Source organism: Delphinapterus leucas, chromosome 13 (genome assembly GCF_059928025.1).
Source record: "Delphinapterus leucas isolate spDelLeu-1000000601 "Yukka" chromosome 13, BTC_Dleu_Yukka2, whole genome shotgun sequence".
In the NCBI taxonomy this organism is placed as follows: Eukaryota; Metazoa; Chordata; class Mammalia; order Artiodactyla; family Monodontidae; genus Delphinapterus; species Delphinapterus leucas.
Genome location: NC_143141.1, coordinates 32,901,606 through 32,920,417, shown reverse-complemented (window position 1 = coordinate 32,920,417; position 18,812 = coordinate 32,901,606). Strand labels below are relative to the sequence as shown.

The window sequence follows — 18,812 nt, the reverse complement described above, 5'->3', positions numbered from 1 at the left end:
TTAAAGTGACATGGAAGCTTCGTTTTACCTGTGCACTTGGCATTGGGAAAAAAATAGTCTCCCATGAGAAATCGAAATCCAAGTGTTGATGTGCTGTTAGAATTTACAATACAAATGTAGTACAGGAAGCCCTAGGCTAAAATATGAACAAAAAAACTGGTCCTAGATCAGTGAAACCTCTGAGAAAACCAGGAAAAACAATTGTAAAAGAGCTCAATATGGACACTTTTATAATCTAAGAAACACGAATGAGTTCCCAAGGAAAAACAATTCATGTTAAAGATAAGCTCACAGTCAAAATTAAAAACTGCATAAAGAAATGATTTTTCATGAGGTAGAGTCTAAAGATCAAAAAGAATAAAAAGCAATAGGCAGAGACCTGAGATAAAAGAACTTTTTGGAAGTTAAAATAAAATACCTATGTTTAAGGTGATAAACAAGATAAAAGAAATTCAAATCATTACAAAATAACAGAACGCTATGGAACAGACAGATATGAAAAAGAACAAAATAGGACTACTAGAAAAATACTGTCACTGAAATTTAAAATAGATTATACAAACAATAGACTGGACTATAAGACAAAAGATAAAGATAAAGATACTTTTATGATAAAAATCTTAAAAGTAACAAGAAAGAAAAGACAAACTGCCTACAAAGGAACAGTAAATAAGACTGACAGCAGCAAGAGGCTGGAAGACAGTGAAATAATATCTTCAATAGGCAGAAGGAAAATAAGGTTTAATTCATAATTCTAAGTCTAGCTAGAGATGAACAGAGGTGAAATAATAACATTTTCAGATAAGAGAGGTTCATATATCACTTAAAGTTGAGAATACTGCTCTAGGTAATAACCAGAAGCTCACTGAGAATATGGTAACTTAGTGCAAGTCACAGATATATACTAAGTATAGAAAAGACCTTAGTTAGCAGCATTTGATTCAAACCACTTCACAAATGACTACTACAGCACTGCCCTTAAGAGGTGTGCAGAACTTACACAAATGCCTCCAGAGAAGTGAAGGTCACTAAATCACAGAGACATCAAATAAAACTTTTGCCATGGTTTTTCAGCTAAGTCTTACCTTCTGGAGCTAAGACAGCCCTTTAGCTAACTGAAGGTCACAATTATATGCCTCAAGCCTCTAAGTTATCTTTTCTCTAGGCTAAATAAACAAACATCTTTTTCAAATATCCCTATAGGATTTAGTTTCTAGTCCTTTCTATACCACAGCATTTTCTTTTAGAAGACTCCAGCTGGTCAGCATCTTTTTAGGCTACAAAATAATTGATCCAGAAATGCTCTGATTAGCATCAGAGAGGATCTTGTTCTAGATCAGTAGTTCTTAAACTTTAGCATACATCAGGATTCCCTGGAGGACTTATTAAAATACCCATTGCTAGGGCAAAAGCCAAGTTTCTGGTTCCATATGTCTGGGATGGGGCCTGAGATCATTCATTTTTAACAAAATGCTGACACTGCTGTTCCACGTACCACATTTTGGAAACTGTTAGATAATATTCTTCTATAACAAAATCTTAGAACGGTTTAGCTTTTTGGTAGGTCATCTTGCTTACTAAACCTGAATTTGTAGTCAACTTAAATTCTCAAGCCTTTTTTTACAGGCACAATTGATTTGAATAACCAACTAAACATTCCCATTCCTTGTTTTCTATCTCTATTGAGAAAATCAACAAAATGCATGTTACACATGGTAGACCAATAATGACATTCATATATGAAGGAGAGTATATTATTTTCTTATATTTTAGCTTTAGTTCATCAAGCTAAGAGGAGTTCCAGACCTCCATCATCTCTAATTTATAAGCAAGCTAGTTTTTTAAGATCTCTTGGTGTCCTTTCCCCGACATTAAGAGAACTCAAAGGCTCTGGACTGAGCATTCTACAAATTATTTTTTTTAATTCCATAACAGAATTGCTAATGATGTCAAAAAACAATGAATCAACCATATAATGCTTTCCAAAAACCCTTGAAAAACAAATGTTTCCTTTACAACTATATGAATAATTTAACTAATTATGAGTCGTCCAAAAAACCAGTTTTATAAATGCTTACCCAAAACTGAAAAAAAAATTACTTTCAAATTTGAGCGCTTGACCCCAGTTAGGTAATGTGACATGAAGACAAAGAACCCTACCAATTCCACATAATATTGACAGAGGCCCTCTAGGCAGGGATATTAATATACTCAGAGAACAACCTTTCAAGACCAGATGCACTCAGTGTCAATTTGTTAAACTTTAGAAATTAATGACCTTCACATAGCTTTGCTTAGTTATTTTTTGTGCCAACATCTTGGGCACCAAAGTTCAATTCAAGTCAGTCTGACAGACTTAAGATAAATCCCAAGATAAATCCAAAATCTTCAAGTCTATAAAAATTTACCAGCTCATTGAAATTGCCCAGCTCTGCTCATACTTACCTCAATTCAAGATGCTTTGGTTAGCAGAGGATCAATAGTCAGACAATTTATTAGATTACAATCTAAACTTTTTTTAACATCTTTATTGGAGTATAATTGCTTTACAATGGTGTGTTAGTTTCTGCTTTATAACAAAGTGAATCAGTTATACATATACTACAATCTAACTTTTATGACAGTCCTTTTTTCCTGGCCTAATTTAAGACTCCATGTCCACAGCCTTGGCTGAATTAGCCTGATAATAAACACTCCCCTCTCACTCACTTGGTAAAAATGTTTTTGTAAAGGATATGAACATGCTGTGTTTTTATATATCTTTCTTTTATGAAACATAATCAATGGCTGTAGCAACCCTGAAAGATTCTTAAAACTCAGGTATTCATTCATATTTTGAAGTGAGGAAAGATAATGAACCTTAAGGCTCTACAATTCAGCTAAATTAAAGAAACAAATTTCCTGTCTGCAGCTTTTGCCCCAATCTTCCAAACTCAGCTACGGAGTTCTGAAAACTTACAAGTCAAAGAGCAAACAAAAAGGAAAAAGATGCTGAGCCTGGGGTCCTCCAAAGAATACACTGATCAAAGGCCAAATCATTGTAGCTGTGGCAAAAGAAAGCAGTGGGGGAAAGTAGCAAAGTCTTCTCAGGGTACAAAAAACAAAAACTATGTGTGAAAAGGATCCTGAAAACTCTTCAAAATGTACTGACACTGTAGTTTGAGAAGTATGGAGACATTTCCATGTGTTTTTTGACTGTAATCAATCATAGACAGCTTCTACAACTCACTGTCTCTAAGTGTCCAAAGTATGACAAACACATGTAGATCACAGCTTCTAGAATTAACCAAGCCAGTATAAAATCTAATTGAATAAAACTGTTGCAGAACACTGCTTCACTCCACTAATGAGAAGGAACAGGTAGCACAAAGTGAAATTTCTGACCTTATGACAAGTAGCCTTAAAGCAAGGTCAGCCTTCTGACCTTAAAGCAAGTAGGAGATTGGAACCATAAAAAAATAACAATAGTATACACGGTATATATGAAACAGTGCCAAATAGCAGTAATAGTTTTTACTCTATATCTTCCGTTAGTAAAGTACAGAGAAAAAGCAATTTCTAGGAGATTTTGGAGTCTTAGCATCTTCAGGATTCTAGCAGTAAACACAAAAACTTCAACCAATACTGATTTGTCAGACAGCTTATACTAGGTTATGCTGCAATAACAAATAACTCCCAAATCTTTGTGGCTGACAACTACAAAGATTTATTTTTTACTCATGTTACATGTCAGTTGGGGATCAGGCTGAAGAAGCAGCCCCTTTCTGGGACATGCTAACTTCATAGCAAAGGGAAGACAGCCATGGCAGAACAAGGTAATCCTTCTAACAGTTCTGCTTGGAGGTGACATCCATCCCTTCTGTTCACATTACATTGGACACAGGCAGTCATATGCAGTTATTCATATGAATTCTGAAGTTGCAAGGGACACTTGCCCTGGAAGTAGCAAACATTCCTTTCTTGGGCCCTGGTTTTACGTTCTTGGGGTAGCTTCCTAATTCACTGTTTTCTGAGGCTGCTGGCTCTGCCCTCTAGGAGGTCATTCATTTTCCTTGATCCTCATTAGATCCACAGATAAGGTATTGAAGACTATGCTTCACTACTACTATCTTGGTGGTTGAGCAGCTCTCTCAAGCTACTTCCCATTCACAGAAGGTAGGAGGCACACAAGTCATGAACAATCACAATCTCTTTTAGTAGAACCTACTAGCTCATTTGGCAGTACAGCACTCTCAAAATCTTATTTAATTGCAGTCATCTTGTTAGGCCAATAGCCAGACTCACAAATCTTTTAAGGATATATATACCTCTTACTCTAGACTTAATTACAAGTTCCTTGAGGTCAGCAAGTTTCTATGGGATAACCACACACCCAGTGCTTTTTTTCCCTTCTGAGCCATTTCAATCAAATGGAGCAATTTACTGGGTACCTACTTTAATTGAATCTAAGGTTTTTTAAAAAATATGCTGCTTCTAGCCCTCATGTGGTCTTTGATAGATGGCTGAAATATAATAGCCTTCTGTCCATTCAAATAATTTTTCAATTATATAATTACCAGTTGAAAATGAGAAAGTTATGTATTTTGACCCTTCAATTCTTGAAATTTCTAGATTCTCCCCATTCCCTTTACACTCTGATTATAAACAGGCCAATTCTTTCCTGAGCTCATCTCTATTTCGTAATCAGATGAAGCCAATAGCAACCAAAGAATATTCGTCAGAATTTTGTTTCCCAAACTCTTTTTGCTCAATATTGAGATAGGCTAGAACCCAGGACCATTTGCTGCAGTGCTGAATGCTTGCACCTGGACAAACCTCTCCTTGAGCAACAAAATACAAAGAAACTATATGGGACTAAAAATAACTGCATGCATGCGCAGTTGGGGCAAATTCTGGACAAAAGATACAAAGAGACCAAAAACCCAACTGCCACTTCTGAAGAGCCAGGAGCAAAAACAGGGTGTTGGGAACAAAAGCAGGGTACTGTACATGTCCCCTGCACACAACACCACCTAAGGGGTGGGCAAAACACCTAAGCCATCCCTCCAGCCTGACCCCTGGGCACACCCCTACCCTCACCCCATGTAAGGACCAAGCTGCTTCCCCCCTCAGTGAGCAAGCGAGCAAGGGAACCTGTCGCTTCTTCTCACTCCCCGCTGCTGCAGCAGGGGCCCCAATAAAGCCTTGCCTGAATTTCTTGTCTGGCTTCTAGTCAATTTCTATTGATGGCGGAAGGCCAAGAACCCTGGTCAGTATCAATATTACATACTCATCTGGTACATTATCTGATTTCCGGCTATCTCAAGGGACAGCTTCACCAGAAGTTTTATCCTGAGAATCACCCTTTGCCTAGTCCCAAAGTCAATGTCATTTATTTTAGGTATTTTGTATGTGTGTTTATTACAGCAGTATCTCATTCAGTTATCAATTTCTGTATCAGTCATCTTATACTCAGTTATGATACAATAACAAAATAACCACTAAATCTCAGTGTCTTACAACCAAGGTTCAATCCTCCCTCAATATTGCTGGCCGAGGATCAACTGCTCCACTTCATGACATTTTTATTCTAGAGCAAAGTTGGAAATGAAGCAGATACTCTTTAGGACATTCTATGCACATAGCAGAGGGAAAAGAGTGATGAAGAACCACAAAATGGCTCTTAAAACTTCTTCTGAAAAGTAACGTAAGGTATTTATTTCACTAGCCAAAACAAGTCACATGGCCAAGCCTGACACAGGGAAGGGAACTGAATAACTGAAAATAATACAATCTACTAAAACAATGTAACACAACAGACTGAATATAAAAGGATGTATAAGAATTCAGCTGTCTTCTCTTAAGCCAGAAAGTAAAGGGATTTGCAAAAATGTAAAATAGTGCTACTCAAGAGTAAATTTTTGCTTAGAAAATAGTAATTTTTCATTAAAGTGTTATTTATGTTAACACATTGGATTTATTATTGCTCTTTTAAAATAAAATACCACAAAAGATGTCTAAGACAATTTATAATATGGCATATATCAGTACATACAACAAAAATAAGCAAAAGTTCTTTGGGTTCCCTGATAATTTTTAGGAGTATAAATAGTTCCTGAAACCAGAAAGTTTTGAGAACTGCTGCTCTAAAGGACAAACAATAGTAGTGATCCAAGGATTTGGTAGGATTAAAGTAGGTTATATACCTCTTTTATCTAATTTTGAGGTTGTCTGCCTTAAGTTCTATTTTATATAATGCCTTGCAGGACATCTGGTTTTGTCCAAAATGACCATAAGACATTTGGTCCATGCCAAAAGGTCCTTGAAATATGATCCTATCCAAAACACCCATAAGCATGCCAAATGATTTTGAATAGGACAAAATATGAAGGACCTTTTGGCATGGACCTAATGTTGTATGAACATTTGGGAAAGGACAAAATGTCTGCTAACCATATAATGTTAATATGCTTTCTTTGTCTTAGCACCAGCCTCGACTATTTCTCACATTTATTTTATATTGTTCTATTTTATTTTATTGGTAGTATCTCTCGTAAACAACACAAAGCCAAATTTTTGTATAAAGTAAATCTGGCAACCTCTATGTTGAAAGGAAATTTTACTATTTTCATATTTAGTGTGATCTTTAATGCATTTTGGACTTATTACTATTACCTTATTTCACTTTCTCTTTTTTTAAATTTAGTAATGAAGTTTAATTTTTTTAATATTTTAATTTTACTGCAGTATAGTTGATTTACAATGTTGTGTTAGTTTCATGGGTACAGCAATGTGATTCAGTAATACATAAACATGTATTCATTCCTTTTTTTTTAAATCAGTACATCATTCCTTTTTATGGTTGAGTAATATACCATGGTATGGATGGATCACATTTTTTTTTTAAACATGTTATTGGAGTATAATTGCTTTACAATGGTGTGTTAATTTCTGCTTTGTAACAAAGTGTATCAGCTACATATACATATATCTCCATATCTCCTCCCTCTTGCGTCTCCCTCCCATCCTCCCTATCCCACCCCTCTAGGTGGTCACAAAGCACCGAGCTGATCTCCCTGTGCTATGTGGCTGCTTCCCACTAGCTAGCTATTTTACATTTGGTAGTGTATTTATGTCCATACCACTCTCACTTCGTCCCAGCTTACCCTTCCCCCTCCTCGTGTCCTCAACTCCATTCTCTACGTCTGTGTCTTTATTCCTGTCCTGCCCCTAGGCTCTTCAGAATCTTTTTTTTTTTTTAGATTCCATATATATGTGTTAGCATATGGTATTTGTTTTTCTCTTTCTGACTTACTTCAATCTGTATGACAGACTCTAGGTCCATCCACTTCACTACTATATTCATTCTTTATTAGATTCTTTCTATATTCGATTCTTTCTTATATATATTCTTTCTTATATTTCTGTTATCACAGAATATTGGGTAGAGTTCCCTGTGCTATACAGTAGGTCCTTGTTGGTTATCTTTCTTATATATAGTAGTATGTGTGTATTCAACCCAAGTGCCTGATTTATCCTCCTGCCAATGTTTCCTGTTTGGTAACCATTTGTTTTTTTTTTTTTTTTGATATCTACAAGTTGGCTTCTGTTTTGTAAATAAGTTCATTTGTATCATTTCTTTTAAACAGATTCCACATATGAGTGAAATCATTATTTGTTTTTGTCTGACTTACTTCACATAGAATGATAATTGCTAGGTCCATCCATGTTGCTGCAAATGGCATTATTTCATTCTTTTTCACAGCTGAGTAATATTCCATTGTATATATGTACCACATCTTTATCCAGTCATGTATTGATGGAAACTTAGGTTGCTTCCATGTCTAGGCTACTGTAAACAGTGTTACAATGAACACTGGGGTGCGTGTATCCTCCTGGATTACGGTTTTCTCCAGATATATGCCCAGGAGTGGGATTGCTGGATCATATGGTAGTTCTATTTTGCTTTTTAAGGAACCTCCATACTGTTCTCCATAGTAATTGTACCAATTTACATTCCCACCAACAGTGTAGGAGGGTTCCCTTTTCTCCACACCCTCTCCAGCGTTTATTGTTTGTAGACTTTTTGATGATGGCCATTCTGACTGGTGTGAGGTGATACCTCATTGTAGTTTTGATTTGCATTTCTCTGATAATTAGTGATGTTGAGCATCTTTTCATGTGCTTTTTGGCCATCTATATGTCATCTTTAGAGAACTGTCTATAGATCTTCCACCCATTTTTTGATTGGGTTGCTTGCTTTTTTGATATTGAGCTGCATGAGCTGTTTGTATATTTTGGAGATTAATCCCTTGTCAGTCGCATCATTTGCAAATATTTTCACCCATTCTGTGGGCTGTCTTTTCATTTTGTTGATGGTTTTCCTTTGCTTTGCAGAAGCTTTTATGTTTAATTAGGTCCCATTTGTTTACTTTTGTTTTTATTTTCATTACTCTTGGAAGTGGATCATAAAAGATATTGCCATGATTTATGTCAAAGAGTGTTCTGCCTATGTTTTACTCCAAGAGTTTTATATTGTCCAGCCTTACATTTAGGTTTTTGACCCATTTCTAGTTTATTTTTGGGTATGGTGTTAGGGACTGTTCTCATTTCATTTTTTACATGAAAGCTGTCCAGTTGTCCTGGCACCACATACTGAAGAGACGGTCTTTACTTCATTTTATATTCTTGCCTCCCTTGTCATAAATTAATTGACCAAAGGGGTGTGAGTTTATTTCTGGGCTTTCTTTCCTATCCATTGATCTATATTTCTGTTTTTGTGCCAGTACCATACTGTTTTGATTACTGTATCTTCGTAGTAGAGTCTGAAGTCAGGAAGCCTGATTCCTCCAGCTCCGTTTTCTTTCTCAAGATTACTTTCACTATTCAGGGTCTTTTGTGATTCCATATAAATGTTAAAATTTTTTTGCTCTAGTTCTGTGAAAAACGCCCTTAGTACTTTGGTAGGGATTGCACTGAATCTGTAGATTGCCTTGGCTAGTACATTCATTTTCACAATATTGATTCTTCCAATCCAAGAACATGGTATATCCTTCCATCTGTTTGTGTCATATCTGATTACTTTCATCAGTGTATAATAGTTTTCTGACTACAGGTCTTTTGCCTCTTTAGGTAGTTTATTCCTAGGTATTTTATTCTTTTTGATGTGATGATATATGGGATTGTTTCCTTACTCTGTCTTTATGATCTTTCATTGTTATTGTATAGGAATGCAAGAGATTTCTGTGTATTTCTTTCTTTTTTTTTTTGCGGTACGCGGGCCTCTCACAGTTGTGGCCTCTCCCGTTGCGGAGCACAGGCTCCGGACGTGCAGGCTCGGCGGCCATGGCTCACGGGCCCAGCTGCTCCGCGGCATGTGGGATCTTCCTGGACCAGGGCACGATCCCATGTCCCCTGCATCAGCAGGCAGACACTCAACCACTGCGCCACCAGGGAAGCCCCTGTGTATTAATTTTGTATCCTGCAACTTTACCAAATTTATTGATGAGCTCTAGTAGTTTTCTGGTAGCATCTTTAGGACTTTCTATGTATAGTATCCTGTCATCTGCAAACTGTGGCAGTTTTACTTCCTTTCCAATTTGAATTCCTTTTATTTTTTTCTTCTCTGATTGCCGTGGCTAGGACTTCTCACACTTTCTCTTTTATTATTCTTTTTATCTTCTCTGAATATACATTGGTCAAGTTTTCCTGTTTCTGGTTTTCCTTCTGCTGTTATACTTGTTTATATTATACGCATATATAATATGCATTACATATGCTGTTATATTTGTTTTAGTATTTTAAATTGCTATCCTGAACGCTTTTAAACTTTTTTTTTTTAAGGTATTTCAGTTAGTATCTAGAGTTAATCAATATCAACAGTCTCCAGCAGAATAAGACAAAAATCTTAGGATACTTTCTCCTGCCTAGTATCTGCTGTATGTTGAGATTATTTGACATTTGTCTTTTACTATTAACATAAAATATCATTTAGTTTTAAATATATATTATATTGGTTTCTTTGCTCACTGATCTTACCTGGATTTAAGTTTAATTTTGCTGATATATATTTTTGAGTGATTTCCAAGAAAGATGGAAAGCTAAAGTTCTTCCACATCCAACAGTGTCTTTATTTTGCTATGCCACTGTAATACTATTTCAGATGTAACAGAAGTCTAATTTCAAAATAATTTTTCTTCAGCTGTGCCTATTCTATTTAGCTAGCATAATGAGGTTTAAAAAAATTCACTTAGCATATTTTTAATTTTTAAATTTTCCCTCCTTTTGAATTTCTCTGAGGATTTAGTTAAACTTATTTCTGAAAGTTCTTCTAAGTCAGATGTTAGTTCTTCTCTTTGTCATGTCATGCCTACCTTTCATATTGTTGGTTTCCTCAATTATTGGTTTGATTTGTCTGTTCAACTTTGTATCTAAGAATCTATTTATCTTTCTGTTAACGTTGGTTGTATCTACAGCAATACACCCTCAGTGAGTGTGGTACAGGATGGACATGCTTCTGGGAAGAGTACTGGCAGTTTATATTGTGGCTGTTAGCGATGCCCACCCCTCTTTAAGGGGCAGTATCTACATAGGAATTGCCTTGTCAAGTTAGCTGTGGTTGCCACACACTTTGTTCACACAGAGCACTTCTCAGTTGCCCAGTGGATAGAAGTAAAAAAGCGTTAGGGGTCAACGGGCCAACTGCTCACCAAAAAAACCAAAATTACACTGACAATTGTCCCAGAGCTCATTTCCTACTTGTATTAACTGTGTTGAGTAGAAATAATTAATTTTAAAAAGATATCTATTATGGGAAAAGGGTAAGACATTAAGAAGTCATCAGTAAATCTGAAAGAATTCTGAAGGTGAGACAAACCTTGTGGAAAGAAAACCAGACCCTCTGGAGAGAGTCGAGAGTATGACTACTAGAAAATGCTGTCAGAACCTTGGAATGATTTGAACCCTTTTAACCACACGCATGAGGATAGCTAGGGGAACAGAAATTACACAAAGGGGAGTTAAAAGTGTTAGTAAAAGATGCATGGCATATAATTCCATTCCCAGTTGCCCTGGCAATAGACCCCACAGCATGGCAATGAGAAAAAAGCATGAAATAAACCGTATGTGAAAACTGGGCCAAATATGTTCCTTTTAACCATAGTTTGAGAGCGGGGTCATGCCACTGAAAAAAATAAAGACATGAAGGAAAAGAATATGATTTATGTGTAAAAGTGTTAAGCTTATCCTGATAACTCAAGATAGCTTCTGGGAAGTACTACCATGGATGCTATGAAGTTAGATATCCATGTTGTCTTGCCAGTTCTACTCACTAACATCAGTGCAGAGGAGGAACCACAGATTTTCTCTCCTAGAGCACTATATAAATAGGCTAGAGTCTGGAGAAATCCAGGGAGCCTTCTGCTTAGATTGTTCTCAGTACCCTTATCCTAATTGCCCTAGAATTGAGCTAGTCAGCAGAAATATAAGAGAATAAAGAGACATGCTGGCTCTGAGCTTGGCAGACTGGAACCAGAGTGATTTCCTACCTGACCTTTACAGGATGGTTTATTCCAGTATTCTTTCTCTAAATAATCTCATATATTTTTTATGTATTTCAAAAATCCCTTAATATTTGGTATGCCAATAAAATTCTTTCTTGTTTCCTTGCACTGTTATTAATTTATTTGCATTAAAATACATATCTGCTTTACTATTTTATGGGATTGGAGGGTTAAAAATATTTGGATATGTATACCTGGTATATCTTGATCTTGTACTTTTTTAAAAAAATAATATCAGGGTTGAATTGGAACTAACTTTTTGGAATTACACATATTCTGTTAGAAGTATTTTCTTAACAAAGTTATTTATTTAGTTTTGGCTGCATTGAGTCTTTGTTGCTGTGCGTGGGCTTACTCTAGTTGTGGCAAGCCAGGGGCTACTCTTTTTTTTTTTTGCGGTATGCGGGCCTCTCACTGTTGTGGCCTCTCCTGTTGGGGAGCACAGGCTCCGGACACGCAGGTTCAGCGGCCATGGCTCACGGGCCTCGCCACACCGCGGCATGTGGGATCTTCCCGGAACGGGGCACGAACCCGTGTCCCCTGCATCGGCAGGCGGACTCTCAACCACTGTGCCACCAGGGAAGCCGATCTTGTACATTTTTATTGGTAATATTTTAATTTAATATGTAAAAGCATCTTATATGCTCTTAATATTACATGCTCTTAATATATAAGAGCATTTTGTTTTTTAGGAAATTAGCCCTGTCTGTCCCTACCAGACTTCTGACTGATTATGGTAATTTTGACAGAGAAGTACTGAGTTTTCATAATCAAATTTAACAGACATCTCTTTATGGCCCCTGAGTTTTGTTCCATGCTGAGAAAATCTCCACTCCATTTTCTTCTAGTACTGTTATGACTTTTTAAAACATATATTTAAATCTATGGTGTAAGGGCAGTGAAAGTAATCAATTTTTCCCCATCTTAACTTGGTTGTTACAACATTTATTCCATAGTCCATCCTTATTCCCAGTGATCTGAGATATCTCGATCATATATTAAATTCCTGAATAGTATTGGATCTATTTCTAGATTATCTACTCTACTTCCAGGAACTATATATTCATATCCTTGCAAGTGCCTAATGTTTGAATGACTCTAACCTTCCAGATTAGGTACGAAAATCGTGTTCTCCCTAATTTTCTTTCTTAGAATTCTACTGATCATTCCTTTTCTCACATTCTTTCTTCCAAATAAATTTTACCTAATTATAAGTTCCAATGCAATTCCCACTAGAATTTTTATTGAACTGTACTGGATTACTGGATAACAGACATTTTTACAAACATCTCACCACATATGGAAAGATTATTTTATGATACTCAGAGTTTTATAAGTTCCCTAATATATTATTCACATATTTCATGTTTATTACTAAATGTTCCAATCATTTTGTTGCCATTTACTAATGCAATCCTTTCACCCTTACATTTTGTAGGTTTTGGTTTATTCACAGGAAAACTACAAATTTTTAATGTGTTTATTAATTTATGTAATTTTGTGTTTCTAATCAATTATTCCTTAGGTAAGCCTCATGGTAGTCCAGATACTGGACCATATAATCAACAAGTAGTAATAATTTTACCTCTTCTTTTCCCAATATTTAAATTTGTTGCTATTACATAATTGCTTTAGCTAGCACCTCCAGAGAAAAAAGCATTTAATAATAGTGTTTGCCTTGTATTAAACACACACATTTATTTTAAGGTATTATTTATCCATCCATGGAAGTACAGAAAATCTAAGGGTTTTATATAGAAACGAATATTCAATTACATCAAGTGTTTTCAGGTATCCAAAAATTTAATCTTTTTTTTCTATATAGCCTGAAAATTATACTGAACTAACCCTGCATCCTAGAATGACCCTTATTCGGCCATGGCCTATGTTGCTTTAATACAGCACTGTATTGCATTTGCAAAATTTTTAAAGATTATCTTCATCAATATTGTGTGAGGTGGACTTGCAGATTCTTTTTGCTTTTCAACATCATGTTTCTGTATCAATATTACGTTGTCTCATAAATGTAATTGTTAATTATGCCTTCCATCTCCATTATCAAGAACAGTTTAAACAGCATTAATATTATCTGTTCCTTGATAGTTAAGGACAATTCACCCACAAAGCCATCTAGAAGGCATTTTAATTAAGAGGTATAAGCTATTCTTTAGAACAGCTTTATTCTTACCATTATGGGATTCTTTTTTCTGTTTAAATATTCTATCTCCTTTTAAATTTGCTTAAAATTTCCCAGAAAATCATCTATTTCCAACTAAAATTTCAAATTTGTAGACAGATTTGTGCAAAGTTGCAGCATTCATTGTTCTCCCAATTCTTACTTTTATAATTTTGTATATTTTGGGCTTTCTTCATTTCCTCAACTTTAGACTAATGACTTTTACATTATCAACGAAAAAGCTATTAAATCTATCAATTCAATTGATATTTAATTAATTAATGGTTTTGTCATTATTAATTAGTTCCTGTTGCTTTCCTTTTGTTTCTGATTTTTTAAAAAAATATTCATTGGTGGCGCAGTGGTTGAGAGTCTGCCTGCCAATGCAGGGGACACGGGTTCGAGCCCTGGTCTGGGAAGATCCCACATGCCATGGAGCAGCTGGGCCCGTGAGCCACAATTACTGAGCCTGCGCGTCTGGAGCCTATTCTCCACAACAAGAGAGGCCGCGATAGTGAGAGGCCCTCGCACCACGATGAGGAATGGCCCCCACTTGCCACAACTAGAGAAAGCCCTTGCACAGAAACGAGGACCCAACACAGCCATAAATAAATTAATTAATTAATTAAAAAAATATATTCATTTTGAACTCCTGTTAGATTAAAACTGGAAACAGTCAGGTTATGAATTTTCCTTGAAGAATGCTTCTAATTGTAGCTCATCAGCTATGAGATTATTTTGTTTTTATTATCACTAGTTTTAAAATATTCTGAAGTTATATTTTTGATTTCTTTTACAATCATAGAATTGTTTAATAGAAAATTATCTAATTGTCCATGTTATTATTACACAGATAATTTGATTGACTTTGCAATTTGAACACAAGTCAGTGTGACTCCATAGAAGGAGCTCTCAACTATTATTATTTTCTATTGTCTCCTTTAACAGCATTTCTTTTGTTTTCAATCTTTTGTTTTATGGTCTGTATTTTATTTTGTTTTATTTTTAATACATTTATTTTTTTATTTTTGGCTGCGTGGGGTCTTCATTGCTGCACATAGGCTTTCTCAAGTTGTGGCGAGCAGGGGCTGCTCTTCGTTGTGGTGCGAGGGCTTCTCATTGCAGAGGTTTCTCTTGTTGTGCAGCACAGGCTCTAGGCACACGGGCTTCAGTAGTTGCAGCACATGGGCTCAGTAGTTGCGGTGCATGGGCTCTAGAGTGCAGGCTCAGTAGTTGTGGCACATGGGCTTAGTTGCTCCGAGGCATGTGGGATCTTCCCGGACCAGGGCTCGAACCCCACGTCCCCTGCATTGGCAGGCAGATTCTTAACCACTGTGCCACCAGGGAAGCCCTGGTCTGTATTTTATTAATTCTCTTATTCCTCTTATTCCCTTTAATCATTAATTTAAATAGTACAAAAAATTGTCAGTTTTAGTTCCATTAGTGATGACTTTAATGTTTAAAATATATATTTAATGCACTCAAAAATGTGAATAACTATAAGATGCATTGCTATTTTAAAATGACCATGAAAGAAAATATGGTGCCAATTATAACTGTTAAGTCACTATTGATTAGGAGATATATTCCAATTCCAGATATGTTAAAATGTAAAAAGAAAAAAAATATTCTTTACAACTGATGACATACACTAGTATGCTGAAGTCACATTTTTCCATTTATATACTTCAAAAATAAACTCCCCTAGGAATGATGAAGTAATTAGCATGTTAATATGGCCTTTGTTTTCAACCCCATGCCCTAAAAAATCTCCATTTTGCTGGCTCTTTCTGAACTTTTAATCCCTGTTAACTAGCATCACATTTTTTCTAAATTATATATCTTCTATTTAAGAATTCAAACATTTCATTCCTGTTTTCCAAGTCTGTTTGATTCTGTGTTTAACATGTTCACCACCAGTCTTTCTATATGATAATTTTACCATTTATGGATTTCTTCTTTTGATTTATCTTCCAAGTAAATTTTTAGAAAGGGTTCATAAAGGCTGTAATTTCTTACTTTTTAAATTGTCATTTTTTTTTTCTTCAACATTCTATAGACATTATTACAGTGTCATTTGGGGTATGAGAAAAAAATATGAGGCCAACTTTAAAAAGGTGGCTTTGTTTTTTTTTTTGCAGTACGCGGGCCTCTCACTGCTGTGGCCTCTCCTGTTGCGGAGCACAGGCTCCGGACACACAGGCTCAGCGGCCATGGCTCACGGGCCCAGCCGCTCCGTGGTAATGTGCGATCCTCCCAGACCGGGGCACGAACCCCTGTACCCTGCATCGGCAGGCAGACTCTCAACCACTGCGCCACCAGGGCAGCCCTGTTCTTTTACTATAGTAACATTTAAGGAATTTTTTTAATCTTAAAAGTTACCCGGAGAAGTCTAAGTCTTTATTACTTTTTCCTGGTATTTAGTAAACTCTTTCAACCTGTAGGTTGAGGTCCTTTATTTCAGGGATGATTTTTTTCCCTTCTGTGTCAATAAGTTTCCACTAATAGTTTTTAATCTTTCTCACTGCATTTTGTGTGATTTTTCTCAAGCATTTCCTTTAAGTCATTAAGTCCATCTGCTGCATCATTGACTCTACATCTTCCTGTATCTAATGTGGTTTTAATTATTTTTATAGTTTTACCCATCCGCCTCTGCCTGCTCTCTTTTAATCTAACTTTGGTGTCCTTTTTATCTGTATCTTAATCTCTTAAATCTCTTCTTTGATCTCTTATCATAGAGCCTATGGTCACTTTTATCCCCTTGAGAATGTTGAAAATTATTTTTTCTTTAAGTGTTCTTTAGTTTCTTGAGGTAGTTCTTTCAAAATATATTCCTCATTTGCCTTTTATGTTCCATGTATTTTATTTATTTTTGGTAGCACTCATATATAGGTTCTAAGCTGTGCCTGTCATTTAGCGAAGAAAAGGAGCAATTTGATTCTATCTGCTACTTATTATGATTAGCGTGGTTGGATTCTTCTGCTTCTCAGTCATTTTTTAAGACATACTTTATACTCTGAGCTGGAAAGCTAGAAATTGGTTGGCTATAATGTCTGTGTTCACTCCTTTATATGCCCTGCAAAGGGGCGAGAGGTTCGTAGAAAAGAGTGAATCTAGTAGAGATGACCTAATCTCAAATATTTTATCTCCAAATACTTTCTTATCAAATTGGATAACTCTCTTGTCCTGAATTGATTACATGTGGGTAGTTCAGATTTTAGCCATTATCTATTTCAGAGCTAGCAGCACAAGTGGAAGGATTTTTCTACAAAAGGAAGTTAGGTTGAGAAAAACATAGTACAGCATGACCCTCTAACAGCTTCACCCCCCTGTCATCTCATATTCTGAAGTATGAAAATCGGCCCCAATTTGGTATTTGCCACTTGTATCCATAATGCTTCTATCTCTAAGTTAATATCTAGAAAATAGTCTTTGCAATAAATAGAATGGAGCTAAGGTTACCCCTATAGTTTCATCTATAGCTGAAGCTTACATCTCTGTTTCTGCTTCTTTATGTCCATTTCAGAGTGTTTCAGGTAGGGCAATCAGCTCAATCAGCCATCTTTCCTAGAAATCTCAAATTTCAATTTTCACATAAATTTCAGATGATTTCACATAAAAGTTGATGAAGCCAGATTTAAGGATATCAAATAATAGGTCTTTGTAATTAGTGGTAATTATATTTGAATTTTATGCTGATTTAGAGTGTTTTAATACAATTTCACTAATTTCATACCTTTAAGAGCAGAAGCAAACAACAAGAAAAAGTTATTTTTAGTTTTTGTTTGGTTCCAATGACACTGTCATCATTCTAAGAACTTTTCTAAAAATCATCATGGAGTCACATATCCTGATGTCATTACATTTGATGCTTAGAAATATTCTGGCACTTTCTGTCAAATGAGCACCCAATTGTTTTCAGTGGACTATTCCTGCCCTTACCCCAAATGGAAAAGGCAGATAAAAAAAATGAAGATATTGGAAGATAACTGAAACATTTTTTAAGTTAAAGATTGTTTTAGATGATTAAACAAGTCTGATTAAAAGCAAACAGGCCACATTAGGAGAAATGAATAAAGCATCGAGGACAAGTAATGATACAATATAAGCATAAAGTGGTCTAGTTCTTTTAATAAACGTTTCAGAACTTAGGTAATGACAAGAGGTTATACAATAGTGCTAATCATTCTCCCAGTGTTCCTGAAACTTGTCTTTTAGAACAGTTTTCATGGCCATTGCTTTTATCATCTTCAGTGGTAGCAATTACTCACTGTCTGTGGTTTTTTTTTTCCTTTTTAATTTTTAATTCAGACATTAGAGCAGAGATTCCCAACTGGGAATGATTTTGCTCTCCAGGGACATTTGGCAACGTCTGGAAACATTTTTGGATATCACAATATTGGCAGGGGGACTACTGGCATCTAATGGGTAGAGGCCAGGGATACTGTAAAACATCCCACAGTGCACAGCCCCCTTAACAAAGAATTACCCAGCCCAAAATGTCAATAGTGCCGTGGTTTAGAGCCAAGACTGAAGAATAAGATGGGAGATCGCTTAAGCATGGTTCCTTGCAATCTATAGGCATTTAACAAATATTTCATGGATGAAGAAATAACTAAACTGAATAACACTCTTTGGGATAATAATTACAAAATGACACGATTCACAAAGTGTCTCTAAATATACTGTTTTGGAGAAAACTGTAATAGTTTTCCAAGAAGACTATAATGAAGGACAAAATTTATTTAGAAGTATGTTATGATATGATTGCTTTAAAAACCACACACACACACACGCACACACACTCCCCTGAGATCAGGTAAATTTCTTCATCTTCTTACCTGTAGAGTTTTATAAGAAACCAAAAATAAACTGTTGATGTAGTCAACATCTTCTGCTCATCTATAAAGTTGGTCTTTGCTTCCAAGTGTATGGATGGAAGAGATGTTTCTCCCTACAAGTCTTGAATACTCTTTATGATAAAGTCTGAGAAAAAAAGATGTAAATGGAAAATAGAACCTATAGAAACTCCTTAGTCTTGAAAAGTTACACCAGAGGGAAGTTTAACTTTGTAACTCACTTAGATATCATCTCAC

At 35.7% G+C, this 18,812-nt stretch overlaps 1 protein-coding gene across 25 annotated transcripts in view; it reads right to left on the bottom strand.

Moving 5' to 3' along the window:
• The window catches only part of EXOC6B (exocyst complex component 6B), a 703,642-nt gene that overhangs the window by 221,907 nt on the left and 462,923 nt on the right, over window positions 1-18,812 (bottom strand). Inside the window, exon 20 of one of the 25 annotated variants that reach the window (XM_089922313.1) lies at window positions 18,450-18,702. The exons of the other annotated variants lie outside the window; for them this stretch is intronic. Coding sequence (XP_089778439.1) covers window positions 18,691-18,702 — 12 coding nt within the window. The 3' untranslated portion in view covers window positions 18,450-18,690. Of the gene's footprint in view, window positions 1-18,449; window positions 18,703-18,812 lie in introns of those variants that run through there. 25 annotated transcript variants of the gene reach the window in all.